We start from the raw sequence: 14,767 nt of genomic DNA, 5'->3' as shown, positions 1-14,767 counted from the left end.
TTTTAGAAAATCTCATTTTGCGTGGTGGCATGTAAGCGTTATATTTTCAATATGGCCGCAGTTTATTTCCACAGAACACACAAAAAAAGGTGTTGCTTTGTGTTCTCTATTCTCCAAGTTTGTGATTTTAAACTCTTTAAAATAGTTTAAAGACTGTAAGTTACACATGTTCTGACCCTTGTGGGTTACCTGTGTATAAACTGCTCCTATAGGTGGAAACCTCAGCCTTCTGATACATAATATCACCTTAATGGAGGGGGTGCATTTCACGGCAGGGGTGCTGAATACGGCACAACACCGGCATGTAAACAGTTATGCAGTCTTGGGCTTTTATTGTGAAAGTTAAGAACAGCAGGAGTGGATCTAGCGCAGCTGTTGTCATGGTTGCGGTGCAAAAACTCTGAGAAATCGCCCTCGTTACCAAAAAAATGACTTTATTGCTGCATAATATTCATGTTGTGTGTGAAAAACACTCTTCTTTTTATGTGATTTGTGGACAATACACTTTTAGTTTAAGCGTGACGCAGCGTCTCAGTAAGATTAAACTAGTTTCAAACGCCTTAATGGATCCTTTGACCTTGAATTTGATCAGCGTGACCAAGTCAAATGTTTCTCTTCCAGCTTGTATTCAGGTGAGAACCGACTTGCTTCAGCTAAAAGGAACTTTATGTGTCCAGACACCTCATAATTCAATTCAACACATCATTTGAAACACATGACGCTGGAGAAACGTCACAGAATAAAGCTAATGAAGCGAGGCGCAACGTCGACCATCAGAGCAAAAATAATGAGTTTCAGAGGAAAAGGTTCCTGATGTTTCCCTCTCAGCAGTGACGCCGTGTTGACTTCATCCGTCTGAGCTCAACATTAATCATATTTAAATGCTCTTGTTGCAGGTTCATCACGGATCCTCCTGCCCTGAGTTGTTTGTTTGCCTCATAACTGAAAAAAAAACGTTTCTTTTATGGATATTAAAACTGTTTTTCTTCCTTTTATTAGACACAAACTCTTTGGATTATAAACAAAAGCAGCGTATGATGGTGCAAAATCATCCCATAGTCTTTTTCGGCACTTACATACATCAAACAGCCGGACGTGGCTAACAGTGGTTAGCTCGGGGCAGCACGGTGAAGGCATTTAAAGGTCTTTTTTAACCACTAATGCTGCTGAAAATAACAGCAAACCTCTGCAGCAGCATGAGAAGAGTCCCTACACACACAACAAAGCAGCAACAGCGTAGTTAGTGAAGCCAGAGTTTATTAAAGAGTGTTTTAAAGACTTACCTACTGGCCCCTGTACCAGCTCCTCTCATAGTAAAGTCCATTACAGTGGAAGGAGCCCATTGGTGCTTTGTTGTGTGTGTAGGGACTCTTCTCATGCTGCTGCAGAGGTTTGCTGTTATTTTCAGCAGCATTAGTGGTTAAAAAAGACCTTTGAATGCCTTCACTGTACTGCCCCGAGCTAACCACTGTTAGCCACGTCCGGTTGTTAGCGACTCTCCTGGATTTCTCCGTTAATAGTTGTTACATGAAAAAAACTTGATGATATATTTGATGTATGTGCGTAAGTGCCGAAAAAGACCATGGGATGATTTTGCACTTTAACATTGAATCACTGCCCTCACGTCTTTAGGAAAGACATTACCGAGGGTTACCTTGGCAGATTCGACCATGCAGGTCACACCAGCACCTGGACAAGATGTTGGCGACAAAGACCACGGGATTAACCCAACGTCTGAGGTGCAAGTCTCTGACCAACAGGGGAGGAGGGACGATGGGAGCGAGGCTGACAGTGTGAGAGTTGGAGGTATCGATAGACCCAAGAAAGACTCCACTGCGTCTGTGTTTACAAGAACTAAACCTCTGCCCAGCAGAAACATGCCAATAAATGGCTCCAGGCCTAAAGTTGCTGAAAGGCCCACATTGTACAGGAAGCCAAGTGTCTCAGGCCCTTTCAACAAAACTCGAGTTGTGCCTGTGAAGAAAAAGGTCGGCCAAGGCCCTTTGAAAAAGCCCCCAGTGGGGCCGAAGAAGAAGGCGCCAATAGTACCCAACAAACCCAAACCAGGTGCTCCTACAATCAGAGATGGGACAATAGCTTTGAGTTTGAGAGACCCAAGTGTAAAGGCACCAAGCACAGAGAGGATTGATGATAAGAGTAAAGCTGTAACGTCTGGGACTGATTCAGATGCAAACAGACAAAGTAGTTCCCAGGAACCAACTGTTGCTGTCGGCTCCAAAGAGCAACCAGATGTTGGCATGGCAGAGAGAGGAAACGACACTGCTCCAGTGTCTTCAGAGCCAGCTGGGATTGTTCCAAGCCAAGAGAAGAAATGTATGAACAAAATTAAAGTGACACACGTCAGATTACCCCATCGGGGCAAAGGCAGCGGATGTAGAGGGGATGGAACAGAGCTGGAAGGAAAGACACCAGGTTCAGATCAGGGTTCCTCTGAAACAGATGATTTCAAACCCTCGTCTGCAGAGGCAGACCTCGACTATTCACCAGATCCTTTGCATAAACTGCTTACGGACACGTTTGACAGTTTGAATATCACAACATTCTCCGTTCACCTGTCCGAACCAACAGACCTCTCTGTTAATGCAGACACGGTGAGGAGGCAGATCTTAAGCGGACTGAAGCCCTTGTCGCCGTCCTCGTCTTGGTCATCATCGCATTCATCAGCAACCATTTCCAGCTCCGATGAAACAGGCTCAGATGAAAGCAGTGACCCAGATGTTGATAACAGCAGAACCTCGTCTGATGTTACATCATCTGAAGACAGAAGACTACCATCATTATCACCATCACAGCCGTCAGATGCATCCTCATCATCTTTAGCACCTCCTTCATCATCATCATCAACAACAACAACAGCACCATCATTACTAACAAACTTCATTTTTTCATCTCCATCATCCTTACCATCACCTCCATCATCATCATTAACATCATTACCACCATCACCTCCATCATCATCATTAACATCATTACCACCGTCACCTCCATCATCATCCCTCTCCAGCTCAGATAAATCAAGTTCAGTTGAAAGCAATGAACCAGACGTTGATGAAAGCAGAACTTTGAGTGATGTCACGTCACCTGAAGACAGAAAACTAACACCCTCAGGAAAAGGTGGCATACCTCTTTTCCAACGCACACCTGCAAAACATGGATACGTACGTCGCCCGCGCCCTAACGTTGGATCATTACAGAACAAAACCCATCTAAATTTGAGAGTTCCTCACCAATCGACTCCTCGTTTGAACCTCATCCCTAGAGAGGAGACAGAGTCCAGAGATACATCCACAAGTGAATTATCGTCTTTACCAACTTCATCTGCTTCAGAGGAATCTTCCTCAGGTGAGGTAAATGCACCGGTGAAGGAAACAAGTGGAGACAAAGATGGGGCCGCTACACCTCCGTCCTCTGGAGTCGAACAAAACCAGAAAAAGATGCCAACAGTAAGAGGACGTATCCCAGTCCGCCGTCCTCCTCCGAAAGGTGGATATGTGCGTCGCCCAAACTTTGGACCTCTTCAAAACCGGACTCGTCCAAATTTAAAGGTGCTGCCTCCCCCATCACAACCTTTAAACCCTGCATCAGAAACAAGGCGAGAGCATGTATCTCCCACTGAACTACCAGCCACTTCATCTCCTCCTCTTTCCAAAGAATCCCATCCAGCTGAAGGTGCAGGGTCAACAGGAGAGGACAATGAAGACAGAGCTGTGACAAGCATGTCCGCTAAGTTCAATCAGACTGACACAGGAAGTGATCGCCCTACCACCAAAGTTGTCTACTTCCGTCGACCGCAACTGCATGATGGCCGTTTCCAAAACAAATCCCATGGGAACCTAAGACCACCCCAACATCCACATAGAGGTCCCATGCGCAAGCCTTTCCTAAACAGAAAGATAAATGGAGGCATCAGTGTTGGAGGTCAAATTAGGCATTTAGAAAAGAATAGTACCCTTGAAAAAGTCCCAGATAACCAATCAGGAGGGCAAGATGTCCCCATGCACAGCCAAGGAGTCCAAATTAGGCAATCAGGAGAACAAGTCACTGCAGAGGTACTTCCGGATGCCATGGATGGCCATGACACTACTGTCAGACCGCAGGCTAATGAATTAGAAGGGGTGGACAATGATCCAAGCCAAACTGCCAGATCTGGGGAGGAAGAAACTAGCACCCCAGATTCAAACTCTGACACCCATAAAGAAAGAGTCAATACTGGAGCTACGAGTCGAGGAAGACCGACTATCAAGCAAACTTCATCTGATTCAAGGCATCGAGCCCCAAGACCAGTCACACTGCCAAAGAAAAAAACACCGACAAGTATGACGGCTCAGCATCCCACCAAGAAAAGACTCTACAACAGTGGGAGCAGAAGGATAGAGGATGCAAAAACAAATAATACTGCAAGTAAACCTGAGCAGACAAGAAGTGCTGATGCCAAACCTCTGACGGAAGCAGATGTTCCTACGTCCGGAGTCTTAAGGGAACCTCTGGACTACGTGGGAGTGACGAACCAGACTTCAGGTGGATTTACACTCGTATGGGACTCACCGGAAGAGAAGTACAAAACTTTTGTCGTGACAAGCAGAGACGTCGAAGGACCAAAGCAAAAGAAACACCAGGAACCAGAGGACTCTAAGAAAGAGGGTGGCAAAGAAGAGGAGGAAGCGAAACACCGACCAACCAAAGAAACAGAATCAGAAACTGGAAGCAGTGAAGATGAAAACAGAGTACCGGAAAGTGTCTCTGCAAAAGATCCACCGATCCATAGCAGCCCAAAAGCCAAACCTGCAACAGGAAGTGACGAACCCTTCAAAAAGGTTCTTCCTGGTTCAGCTCGCTCCTTCCAGTTTGAGGATCTGCCCCCTAAGACTGAGTACACTGTGACCTTGCTGGGAAAGGGTCCTGGCCTTCTCTCCAGACTGCACAAGCTTGTCATCAGTACAGGTACAAGCCATTGTGACGGTAGAACATTCATAGAAACATTCATTTCTACTTCACAATGCTGCAACATTACCGTCAATGTTGAAGTCCTCTGCAGAACACCTGCTCCTTTCACCCCGCACCATCAGCTAAAATAAAACGTTTACGCGCACATCTTCTACCTTCACCGCGCCACACGTCTTGCTCTCATTTAAATTCATTTGTTGACTAATTGTCATTTGTGTCACGTACGATTGCTCATGCCCTAAATGCTTCCTCCATGTTCATTTCAAGAGCTCAAGAGCTGCTCTTGAAAACTGTAAACTGCCGAATTACAGTTTCATCCCATGTTTTTCTCATTTAATCACATGTTCAGTAATGACTTAACCTGTTTGTTGTTTGTTTTCAGTGGATCTTGATGTTCGAAATGTCTCTTGTGTTTGGTATTAATGTTTCAGCTTTCCTGAATACATCAAATATTCATGTGTTAGCAGTCATACATAACAATAATCAACACTCTCGACCATAAACTTGCACTTTTATTTGATGTCAAACCTCAGACGTGCATTGACAGTTTGTCACATTGTTAGCTAGCTAAGTTGTGCACGGGGTCATCCCTGTGTTCCCAAAAGGGTCCTAGGTTCCTAAAATGGTCCTATGATCCCAAAAGGGTCCTATGATCCCAAAAAGGGTCCTATGTTGCCAAAAGGGTCCTATGATCCCAAAAAGGGTCCTATGATCCCAAAAAGGGTCCTGTGTTCCCGAAAGGGTCCTGTGACCCCATAGGGTACTATGTTCCCAAAGGGTCCTATGTTCCCAAACGGGACCTATGTTCCTAAAAGGGTCCTATGATCCAAAAAGAGTCCTATGTTCCCAAAAGGGCCCTATGTTCCCTAAAGGGTCTTATGTTCCAAAAGGGTCCTATGATCACAAAAGGGTCCTATGTTCCCGACAGGGTCCTATGATCCCCAAAGGGTCCTATGGTCTAAAAAGGGTCCTATGATCCCAAAAGGGTCCTATGTTCCCAAAAGGGTCTTATGATCCAAAAGGGTCCTATGTTCCCAAAAGGGTCCTGTGACCCCATAGGGTCATATGATCCCAAAAGGGTCCTATGATCCCAAAAGGGTCCTATGTTCCCAAAAGGGTCCTATGTTCCCAAAAGGGTCCTGTGTACCCCATAGGGTCTTATGTTCCCAAAAGGGTCCTATGTTCCCAAAAGGGTCCTATGTTCCCTGGTTGCATAAGCCTCTGCCTTTGCGGATTTAATTCAGCATTTCGTCAGGGTCAGAGGTCACGGTTAGGGGGTAGTTTTAGGTTCTACTTCGGCCTATTTGCCGGGGAATTTGGAACCAACTGTAGAAACAATAACAGACCGGGGAACATGGGACCCTTTCTGTGACGAGCGCGGAACATCAGACCTTCCAGGTCACAAACAAAGCGGGGAACACAGGACCCTGGGAACACAGGACCCGGGGAACACCGGACCCTGGGAAACATAGGACCCGGGGAACACAGGACCCGGGGAACACAGGACCCGGGGAACACAGGTACGCTCCCGATTTGCGCTAGCTAGCTTGCTGACATGTTGTTTCTCCGTAAACTAACCACATGTGAAAGACTTTAACTTGTAGTTGTAGTTAGTTAGTATCTGAACACTTCCCCGTCAAGGACTGTACTTGGTTTGCAACACCCATATTGTTCAATAATATAAATATATTTAAATATAACTATATATTTAAATGTTGGCAGCAAACACACAAACAGCTAAAAGCCACATTGGTGAGTTCCAGGACTGCACACTGGGAACTGTTCCCAGTGTCTCTTTGGTGAAACAGCTTTTTTAAACCTGAGTTGACATCAAATGAGAGTTCAACAGTAACACAATAACAACCCAGCTCACTCACTGCTGCTCTGGTCTTCTCTCATTCAGGGTAAGCTAACAGCCAGCTTCACTGACACCCCTTCACCCTCACCCACGCCAGGGTAAGACCACGGCTGGTCCCCGTACGTTTGGTCTGTCTGCACCTCTGATGTCCCCGTTTGAATCCCACGAGTTTACGAGAGAAACAAACCTGGAACATTTATGATCTGACAGGTCTGAGTGTAGGAAAACAACATGTGTCAGAAAACAACAAAAACAAACATTCAAGAACTTCATTTTCATCTCTGGAGCAAAATGAAGTTGCTATTGTCTCCTCGAATGGTTTTTAAAGTTTTTCTACCCGTAAAATAAAATATCATTCATTTATTACAGAGAGTAGAATCTGTAGCATACGTAAGTATATATTATAAAGAATACACTAAATAAAAAAGGCAGCTACTGTATATAATAAAGAATGCAGTATATAAAATAAGGCTCTTTTATTACAAAGAATAGAATCTGTAACATACGTAAGTATACATTATAAGAAGACAATATATAAAAAAAGGCAGGAACATTATAAAGAATAGAATATGTAAAATAAGGCTGTTACATTATAGAGAGTAAAATATAAAAAATGTATTAAATTAAATATTTAATTAATTTTTTTTAGGTATATTATTAAGAATACAATAAATATAATAAGACATTTATATTAAAAATAATAAAATATATAAAAAATAAGACATTTATATTAAAAAGAATAAAATATATAAAAAATAAGATATTTATATTATGAAGAATAAAATATATGAAAAATAAGACATTTATATTAAAAAATAATAAAATATATAAAAAATAAGGCATTTATATTAAAAAGAATAAAATATATAAAACATAAGACATTTATATTAAAAAGAATAAAATATATAAAAAATAAGACATTTATATTAAAAATAATAATATATCTAAAAAATAAGACATTTATATTATAAAGAATAAAATATATAAAATAAGACATTTATATTTAAAAAAATAAAATATATAAAAATGTATATTATAAAGTGTAGAATATATAAAATAAGGCAGGTATATTAGAAATAATAAAATATATAAAAATAAAGCAGGTATATTATAGAGAATAAATTATATAAAATGTATAAAACAATGTAAATGAATAATAGTATTTGGTATAATAACATAATATCAGACTGACGTTTGTTTGCTCAATAAAAGTGTAAAATAATATTAATATATAATTTTACAGCATGTAGATTTTAATGTTTTACCTCCACAAAATAATTGTCATAACACTTTTGATCGTCTGACTGTTGAATTAATATCTGAACGTGACTGTTTTCATTCCTTCCTCTGTGTCGACGTCACTTCACTCCTGCCGCGCTTTCGTTTTCAGGTTTGAGCGACCGGCTAAATGTTAACCACCATCTTTCTTTCCTCTGCTGCTGTCCAGGAGCCGTCACCTGCACCTGACCCTCATCATTAATCCCTGTGTGTCCGTATATGACGTGTATACTGTATATATGTCTGCACCGTACATATATACACACGAACTCACCGGAGCACTAACGGCAAACGCGTGGACGTTTGTCGTCTTTTCACCAAAATCTGCCTCATCTGTCAAAAATGACCCTTTATTCACCCTTCTGAATCAGTCTCTTCTTCTACCTCACTTCCCTTTCCTCACTTCCCTTCCTTCCTTCCTTCCTTCCTTCCTTCCTTCCTTCCCTTGCTTTCACGCGCCTCTCTCATGGTTTTCTTCGTGCCGTCCAGGCCCGGAGCCTCCGACCGACATCGCCTTCAGCGAGCTGACGGAAAACTCTCTGACGGTGTCCTGGACCAAACCCAAAAGTCCCGTCAGTGGATTCAAGGTCACCTACACGCACACGGAGGAGGGTGAGAGCCGGCGTCCATGTTTGATTACAATCAAGTAATGTTTAACAAGAGTTTAAGATGTAGTTTCACCGTCTCCTTTAGTCGTCTAAACTTAACCGTCTCCTTTAGTCGTCTGAACTTAACCGTCTCCTTTAGTCGTCTGAACTTAACCGTCTCCTTTAGTTGACTAAACTTAACCGTCTCCTTTAGTGACTAAACTTAACCGCCGCCTGTTTCTGAGAATCCCTGGTTCCCTCCGCTTCATCATGATTCATTTGCGTCTGTGCAGGAGAGCCGGTATCAGTGTCCGTGGACTCGGACCGATCCACTCTCGGCCTATCACAGCTCTCGCCTGGTTCTTCCTACGAGGTCAGCGTCATCTCCATCCTTGGATTGGACGAGAGCGATCCAGCCAAAGACTTTGTCATGACACGTGAGTACCGCGAGTCCCTGAAAATGTTTCGCATTTAACTTCTGGTTCCAAAATACCAAGATGGTGACGAGCAAATGCGAAACTCCTGGCTAGCGGTAGTGGCTACGTCCATTATCTGTTACAGGTATGGGACCCGCAGACTGAGTAAGTGTGAGGTGTTGTTTATCGTTTCTTTTTTATATCAAACTCTCAAGAATCCAAATATATATAAAAATGGAAACCTGAGTTTCTTTCATTGTGCCGTTCATGAATGTGTACGCTGACAATTCCCTAAAAGCAGTTAGTCAGGACACAAAGGGTCAGGACCCAAAGTTAGAGTCAGGACACAAAGGGTCCGGACCCAAAGTTTGGGTCAGGAACCGAAGTTAGAGTCAGGACCCAAAGTTAGAGTCGGGACCCAAAGTTAGAGTCAGGACCCAAAGTTAGAGTCAGGTCCCAAAGTTAGAGTCAGGACCCAAAGTTAGAGTCAGGACCCAAAGTTAGAGTCAGGTCCTAAAGTTAGAGTCAGGACCCAAAGTTAGAGTCAGGACCCAAAGTTAGAGTCAGGACCCAAAGTTAGAGTCAGGTCCCAAAGTTAGAGTCAGGTCCCAAAGTTAGAGTCAGGACCCATAGTTAGAGTCGGGACCCAAAGTTAGAGTCAGGACCCAAAGTTAGAGTCAGGACCTTAAGTTAGAGTCAGGACCCAAAGTTAGAGTCGGGACCCAAAGTTAGAGTCAGGACCCAAAGTTAGAGTTGGGACCCAAAGTTAGAATCTTGTATCTGCTCAATCGCAGCATCAAACCCTCGCTCTGCTTTATTTACGGACATTTTTTGAGCCTTTTTGGTGCAAATCAAACCTGTTCTTTGTGTCTCTCTCAGTCCCGGACGCGCCTACAGACCTGCGGGCTGTAAACGTCTCTGACACCAAGGCCTTGTTGTTGTGGCGTCCAGCGTTGGCCGCCGTGGATAAATACGCCATCATTTATGGCTCTGGGACAGGTGAGTGGTGTTCCTGCAGTAGTGTAGCGTCCTCAGACGGCGCCCAAACGCTGATGTTGTTTTTGCGTGTGTTCAGACTCAGAGTTGAGGATCACGGTGTCTGGAAACGCAGCGGAGCAGCAGCTGAGTGGTCTGGAAGAATCCACCACCTACACCGTCACCATCACCAGCCATCTGGGAAGCACGGAGAGCTCGGCGGCCTCCACCAGCTTCACCACCACCGGAGGTCAGCGCGAACACACGCACATGCAATCTCACGCACACACACACACACACACAAGATATGAAATAACTCTCCCCTTCAGGCTCTGACAGCGGTGGGGGCGGTCCTCGCGATCTCAAGGCCGAAAACGTGACCCCTCGCACCGCCCTGTTGTCATGGAAACCACCCTCAAATCCTGTGGGCAGCTACTTACTGACCTATCAGATCGAAGGTCAAGAAACGAAGGTAAGAAAGGTGTCAGCTGATGAAAAAAGCCCATAAATGAGCTCAGTAAACACTTAAAACTCTCTCGTCTTCCTCTTCGTCACAGGAAGTTATTGTGGACGCCACGGTAACGGAGTACAACCTGAGCGGACTTGACCCCGGATCGTGGTACACGGTGCAGCTGCAGGCCGAAAGAGGAGGCCAGTACTCTGCTGCAATCTCCACCGACTTCACCACCGGTAACAGCGTCCTCCATCTTACACGACACGACAAGACATGACCTGACAGAGAGATAAAGTCCAGCTTCTCCTCTTCCTCTTCCTCCTCTTCCTCTTCATCAGGCGCCCTGAGGTTCCCGTTCCCCACAGACTGCTCTCAGGAGCTGATGAATGGCGTCGGGACGTCAGGCGAGGTGGAGATCTTCCCTCGGGGGAAACTTGGGACGCCCATGAGGGTTTACTGCGACATGGAGACAGACGGAGGAGGCTGGACGGTACGATCACATCTCTGATAGTTCACTAAAAGCAGTTTGTCAGGACACAAAGGGTCAGGTCCCAAAGTTAGAGTCAGGACCCAAAGTTAGAGTCAGGGCCCAAAGTTAAAGTTAGGACCCAAAGTTAGGGTCAGGACCCAAAGTTAGGGTCAGGTCCCAAAGTTAGGGTCAGGACTCAAAGTTAGTCTCAGGACCCAAAGTTAAAGTTAGGACCCAAAGTTAGAGTCAGGTCCCAAAGTTAGAGTCAGGACCCAAAGTTAGGGTCAGGTCCCAAAGTTAGAGTCAGGACCCAAAGTTTGGGTCAGGACCCAAAGTTAGTGTCAGGACCCAAAGTTAGAGTCAGGACCCAAAGTTAGAGTCAGGACCCAAAGTTAGAGTCAGGACCCAAAGTTAGAGTCAGGTCCCAAAGTTAGAGTCAGGACCCAAAGTAAGAGTCAGGTCCCAAAGTTAGGGTCAGGTCCCAAAGTTAGAGTCAGGACCCAAAGTTAGAGTCAGGACCTTAAGTTAGAGTCAGGTCCCAAAGTAAGAGTCAGGTCCCAAAGTTAGAGTCAGGACCCAAAGTTAGAGTCAGGTCCCAAAGTTAGAGTCAGGACCCAAAGTTAGAGTCAGGACCCAAAGTTAGAGTCAGGTCCCAAAGTTAGAGTCAGGACCCAAAGTTAGAGTCAGGACCTTAAGTTAGAGTCAGGTCCCAAAGTAAGAGTCAGGTCCCAAAGTTAGAGTCAGGACCCAAAGTTAGAGTCAGGACCCAAAGTTAGAGTCAGGACCCAAAGTTAGAGTCAGGTCCCAAAGTTAGAGTCAGGTCCCAAAGTTAGAGTCAGGACCCAAAGTTAGAGTCAGGACCCAAAGTTAGAGTCAGGACCCAAAGTTAGAGTCAGGACCCAAAGTAAGAGTCAGGTCCCAAAGTTAGAGTCAGGACCCAAAGTTAGAGTCAGGACCCAAAGTTAGAGTCAGGACCCAAAGTTAGAGTCAGGTCCCAAAGTTAGAGTCAGGTCCCAAAGTTAGAGTCAGGACCCAAAGTTAGAGTCAGGTCCCAAAGTTAGAGTCAGGACCCAAAGTTAGAGTCAGGACCCAAAGTTAGAGTCAGGACCCAAAGTTAGAGTCAGGACCCAAAGTTAGAGTCAGGACCCAAAGTTAGAGTCAGGACCCAAAGTTAGAGTCAGGTCCCAAAGTTAGAACGACTTTTCTCATGTTCATGACGTTTTCTGATTTTAGTTTTAAGATTTAAGAACGTTTTGGTTTATTTGTTGTTTGATTCTGTGTCATTTGCCTTGCGCTGAAATAAATGAGAGAAAAAGTGTGAAACACAAACAGTTTGGGATCGTCTTCACCTTCAGTGACAGGTTTCATACCGTGCTTGAGGAACTGGTCTGCGTGTGTCCTGTCTGCAGGTCTTCCAGAGGAGGAAGGACGGCTCGGTGGACTTCTTCAGGGGCTGGAAGGACTACACGAAGGGATTTGGGAGTCTGAGTGGAGAGTTCTGGCTCGGTGAGACCCAGAGAGAGGAAACATGATCAGATCAAACACCAGGACACTGATCTGGTGTTTTGAGCATCAGGGGATTCAGAAAACACAGAAATATACACAGGAAGGATTTCCACGTTATAAATACAGTATATTAAATTAATGTATGTGCACCATGATCAGGATTTACTGATGTAACAAACAGGACGTGTAGGGAATTAGCAATAAATCATACTTATACGTAGGTTTGGTGCTGAATTTAACATTTTTACCTTAAAAGAATTAATAAAAAATGGTCTAAAATCCAACATTAAGACACCGAGAGGGTTAAATTCAGGTCCCAAACTTCGGGTCCGGACCCAAATTAAGGGATCGGTCCCAAACTTAGGGTCAGAACCCAAAGTTAGAGTCAGGACCCAAAGTTAGAGTCAGGTCCCAAAGTTAGAGTCAGGACCCAAAGTTAGGGTCAGGTCCCAAACTTCGGGTCAGAACCCAAAGTTAAAGTCAGGACCCAAAGTTAGAGTCAGGACCCAAAGTTAGGGTCAGGTCCCAAAGTTAGAGTCAGGACCCAAAGTTAGAGTCAGGACCCAAAGTTAGAGTCAGGTCCCAAAGTTAGAGTCAGGACCCAAAGTTAGAGTCAGGACCCAAAGTTAGATTTAGGACCCAAAGTAAGAGTCAGGTCCTAAAGTTAGAGTCAGGACCCAAAGTTAGATTTAGGACCCAAAGTTAGAGTCAGGACCCAAAGTTAGAGTCAGGACCCAAAGTTAGAGTCAGGACCCAAAGTTAGAGTCAGGACCCAAAGTTAGAGTCAGGTCCCAAAGTTAGAGTCAGGACCCAAAGTTAAAGTCAGGACCCAAAGTTAGAGTCAGGTCCCAAAGTTAGAGTCAGGTCCCAAAGTTAGAGTCAGGTCCCAAAGTTAGAGTCAGGACCCAAAGTTAGAGTCAGGTCCCAAAGTTAGAGTCAGGTCCCAAAGTTAGAGTCAGGACCCAAAGTTAGAGTCAGGACCCAAAGTTAGAGTCAGGTCCCAAAGTTAGAGTCAGGACCCAAAGTTAGAGTCAGGACCCAAAGTTAGAGTCAGGACCCAAAGTTAGAGTCGGGACCCAAAGTTAGAGTCAGGACCCAAAGTTAAAGTCAGGACCCAAAGTTAGAGTCAGGTCCCAAAGTTAGAGTCGGGACCCAAAGTTAGAGTCAGGACCCAAAGTTAGAGTCAGGTCCCAAAGTTAGAGTCAGGTCCCAAAGTTAGAGTCAGGACCCAAAGTTAGAGTCAGGTCCCAAAGTTAGAGTCAGGTCCCAAAGTTAGAGTCAGGACCCAAAGTTAGAGTCAGGACCCAAAGTTAGAGTCAGGTCCCAAAGTTAGAGTCAGGACCCAAAGTTAGAGTCAGGTCCCAAAGTTAGAGTCGGGACCCAAAGTTAGAGTCAGGACCCAAAGTTAGAGTCAGGTCCCAAAGTTAGAGTCAGGTCCCAAAGTTAGAGTCAGGACCCAAAGTTAGAGTCAGGTCCCAAAGTTAGAGTCAGGTCCCAAAGTTAGAGTCAGGACCCAAAGTTAGAGTCAGGACCCAAAGTTAGAGTCAGGACCCAAAGTTAGAGTCAGGACCCAAAGTTAGAGTCAGGTCCCAAAGTTAGAGTCAGGACCCAAAGTTAGAGTCAGGTCCCAAAGTTAGAGTCTGGTCCCAAAGTTAGGGTCAGGACCCAAAGTTAGAGTCAGGACCCAAAGTTAGAGTCAGGACCCAAAGTTAGAGTCAGATTAAACTAAATGTAAAGTAACTGGTGTCAGAAACTTTTGACATTTGGAGATTTCTGCCTTTTTTCACTCGTTGTGTAAAGTGCTCAGAAAACCCTTTAACGTCATTATCCGCAGGAAAGCCGCCAAACCTCTGACTCCCTCGGTCTTTAGTTTGTGGTTGTAAATCTTTTTTACAGAAACCCCTTTAAAAAAAAAGGTTTTCGCCAAAATGAAGCCTCATTTCGGAGCGTTCCTGCTTCAGAACCGCGTCTAAAGATGTTTATTTAAACACCCGACACAGGAAGTCATGTTTGTCTCCCGCTGCTTCAGGCCTGGAGAGCATCTTCAACTTGACATCGGCGACCAAGATGAGTCTGCGCGTCGACCTGCGAGACAAAGACGAGGCGGTGTTCGCCAAATACTCGACGTTCGAGCTGCTGAAGAGGAACTACAAACTGATCGTGGGCGGATACAGCGGCACTGCAGGTTCGTTCAAACGCACTGTTAACGTCGAGGTTGATCGGTATAAAACGACGGTTCGATCTCATGGCGTCTCTTCT

The 14,767-nt window shown here is 44.6% G+C and overlaps 1 protein-coding gene across 3 annotated transcripts in view; it reads left to right on the top strand.

Moving 5' to 3' along the window:
• Positions 1-14,767, top strand: part of LOC310955762 (tenascin-R-like) — a 50,917-nt gene that overhangs the window by 31,888 nt on the left and 4,262 nt on the right. For 2 of the 3 annotated variants that reach the window (XM_083925779.1, XM_083925778.1), the window contains exons 9-18: positions 1,633-4,962; positions 8,591-8,713; positions 8,982-9,125; positions 9,984-10,103; positions 10,180-10,329; positions 10,409-10,551; positions 10,637-10,769; positions 10,872-11,023; positions 12,412-12,508; positions 14,538-14,693. In XM_083925779.1, the coding sequence (XP_083781905.1) occupies positions 1,633-4,962; positions 8,591-8,713; positions 8,982-9,125; positions 9,984-10,103; positions 10,180-10,329; positions 10,409-10,551; positions 10,637-10,769; positions 10,872-11,023; positions 12,412-12,508; positions 14,538-14,693 (4,548 nt within the window). The remainder of the gene's footprint in view (positions 1-1,632; positions 4,963-8,590; positions 8,714-8,981; positions 9,126-9,983; positions 10,104-10,179; positions 10,330-10,408; positions 10,552-10,636; positions 10,770-10,871; positions 11,024-12,411; positions 12,509-14,537; positions 14,694-14,767) is intronic. The other variant, XM_083925780.1, reaches the window with a different exon arrangement.

The sequence above is a fragment of the Echiichthys vipera genome (assembly GCF_963691815.1).
Source record: "Echiichthys vipera genome assembly, chromosome: 13".
NCBI lineage: Eukaryota > Metazoa > Chordata > Actinopteri > Perciformes > Trachinidae > Echiichthys > Echiichthys vipera.
This window is presented reverse-complemented; position numbering and strand designations above follow the sequence as displayed.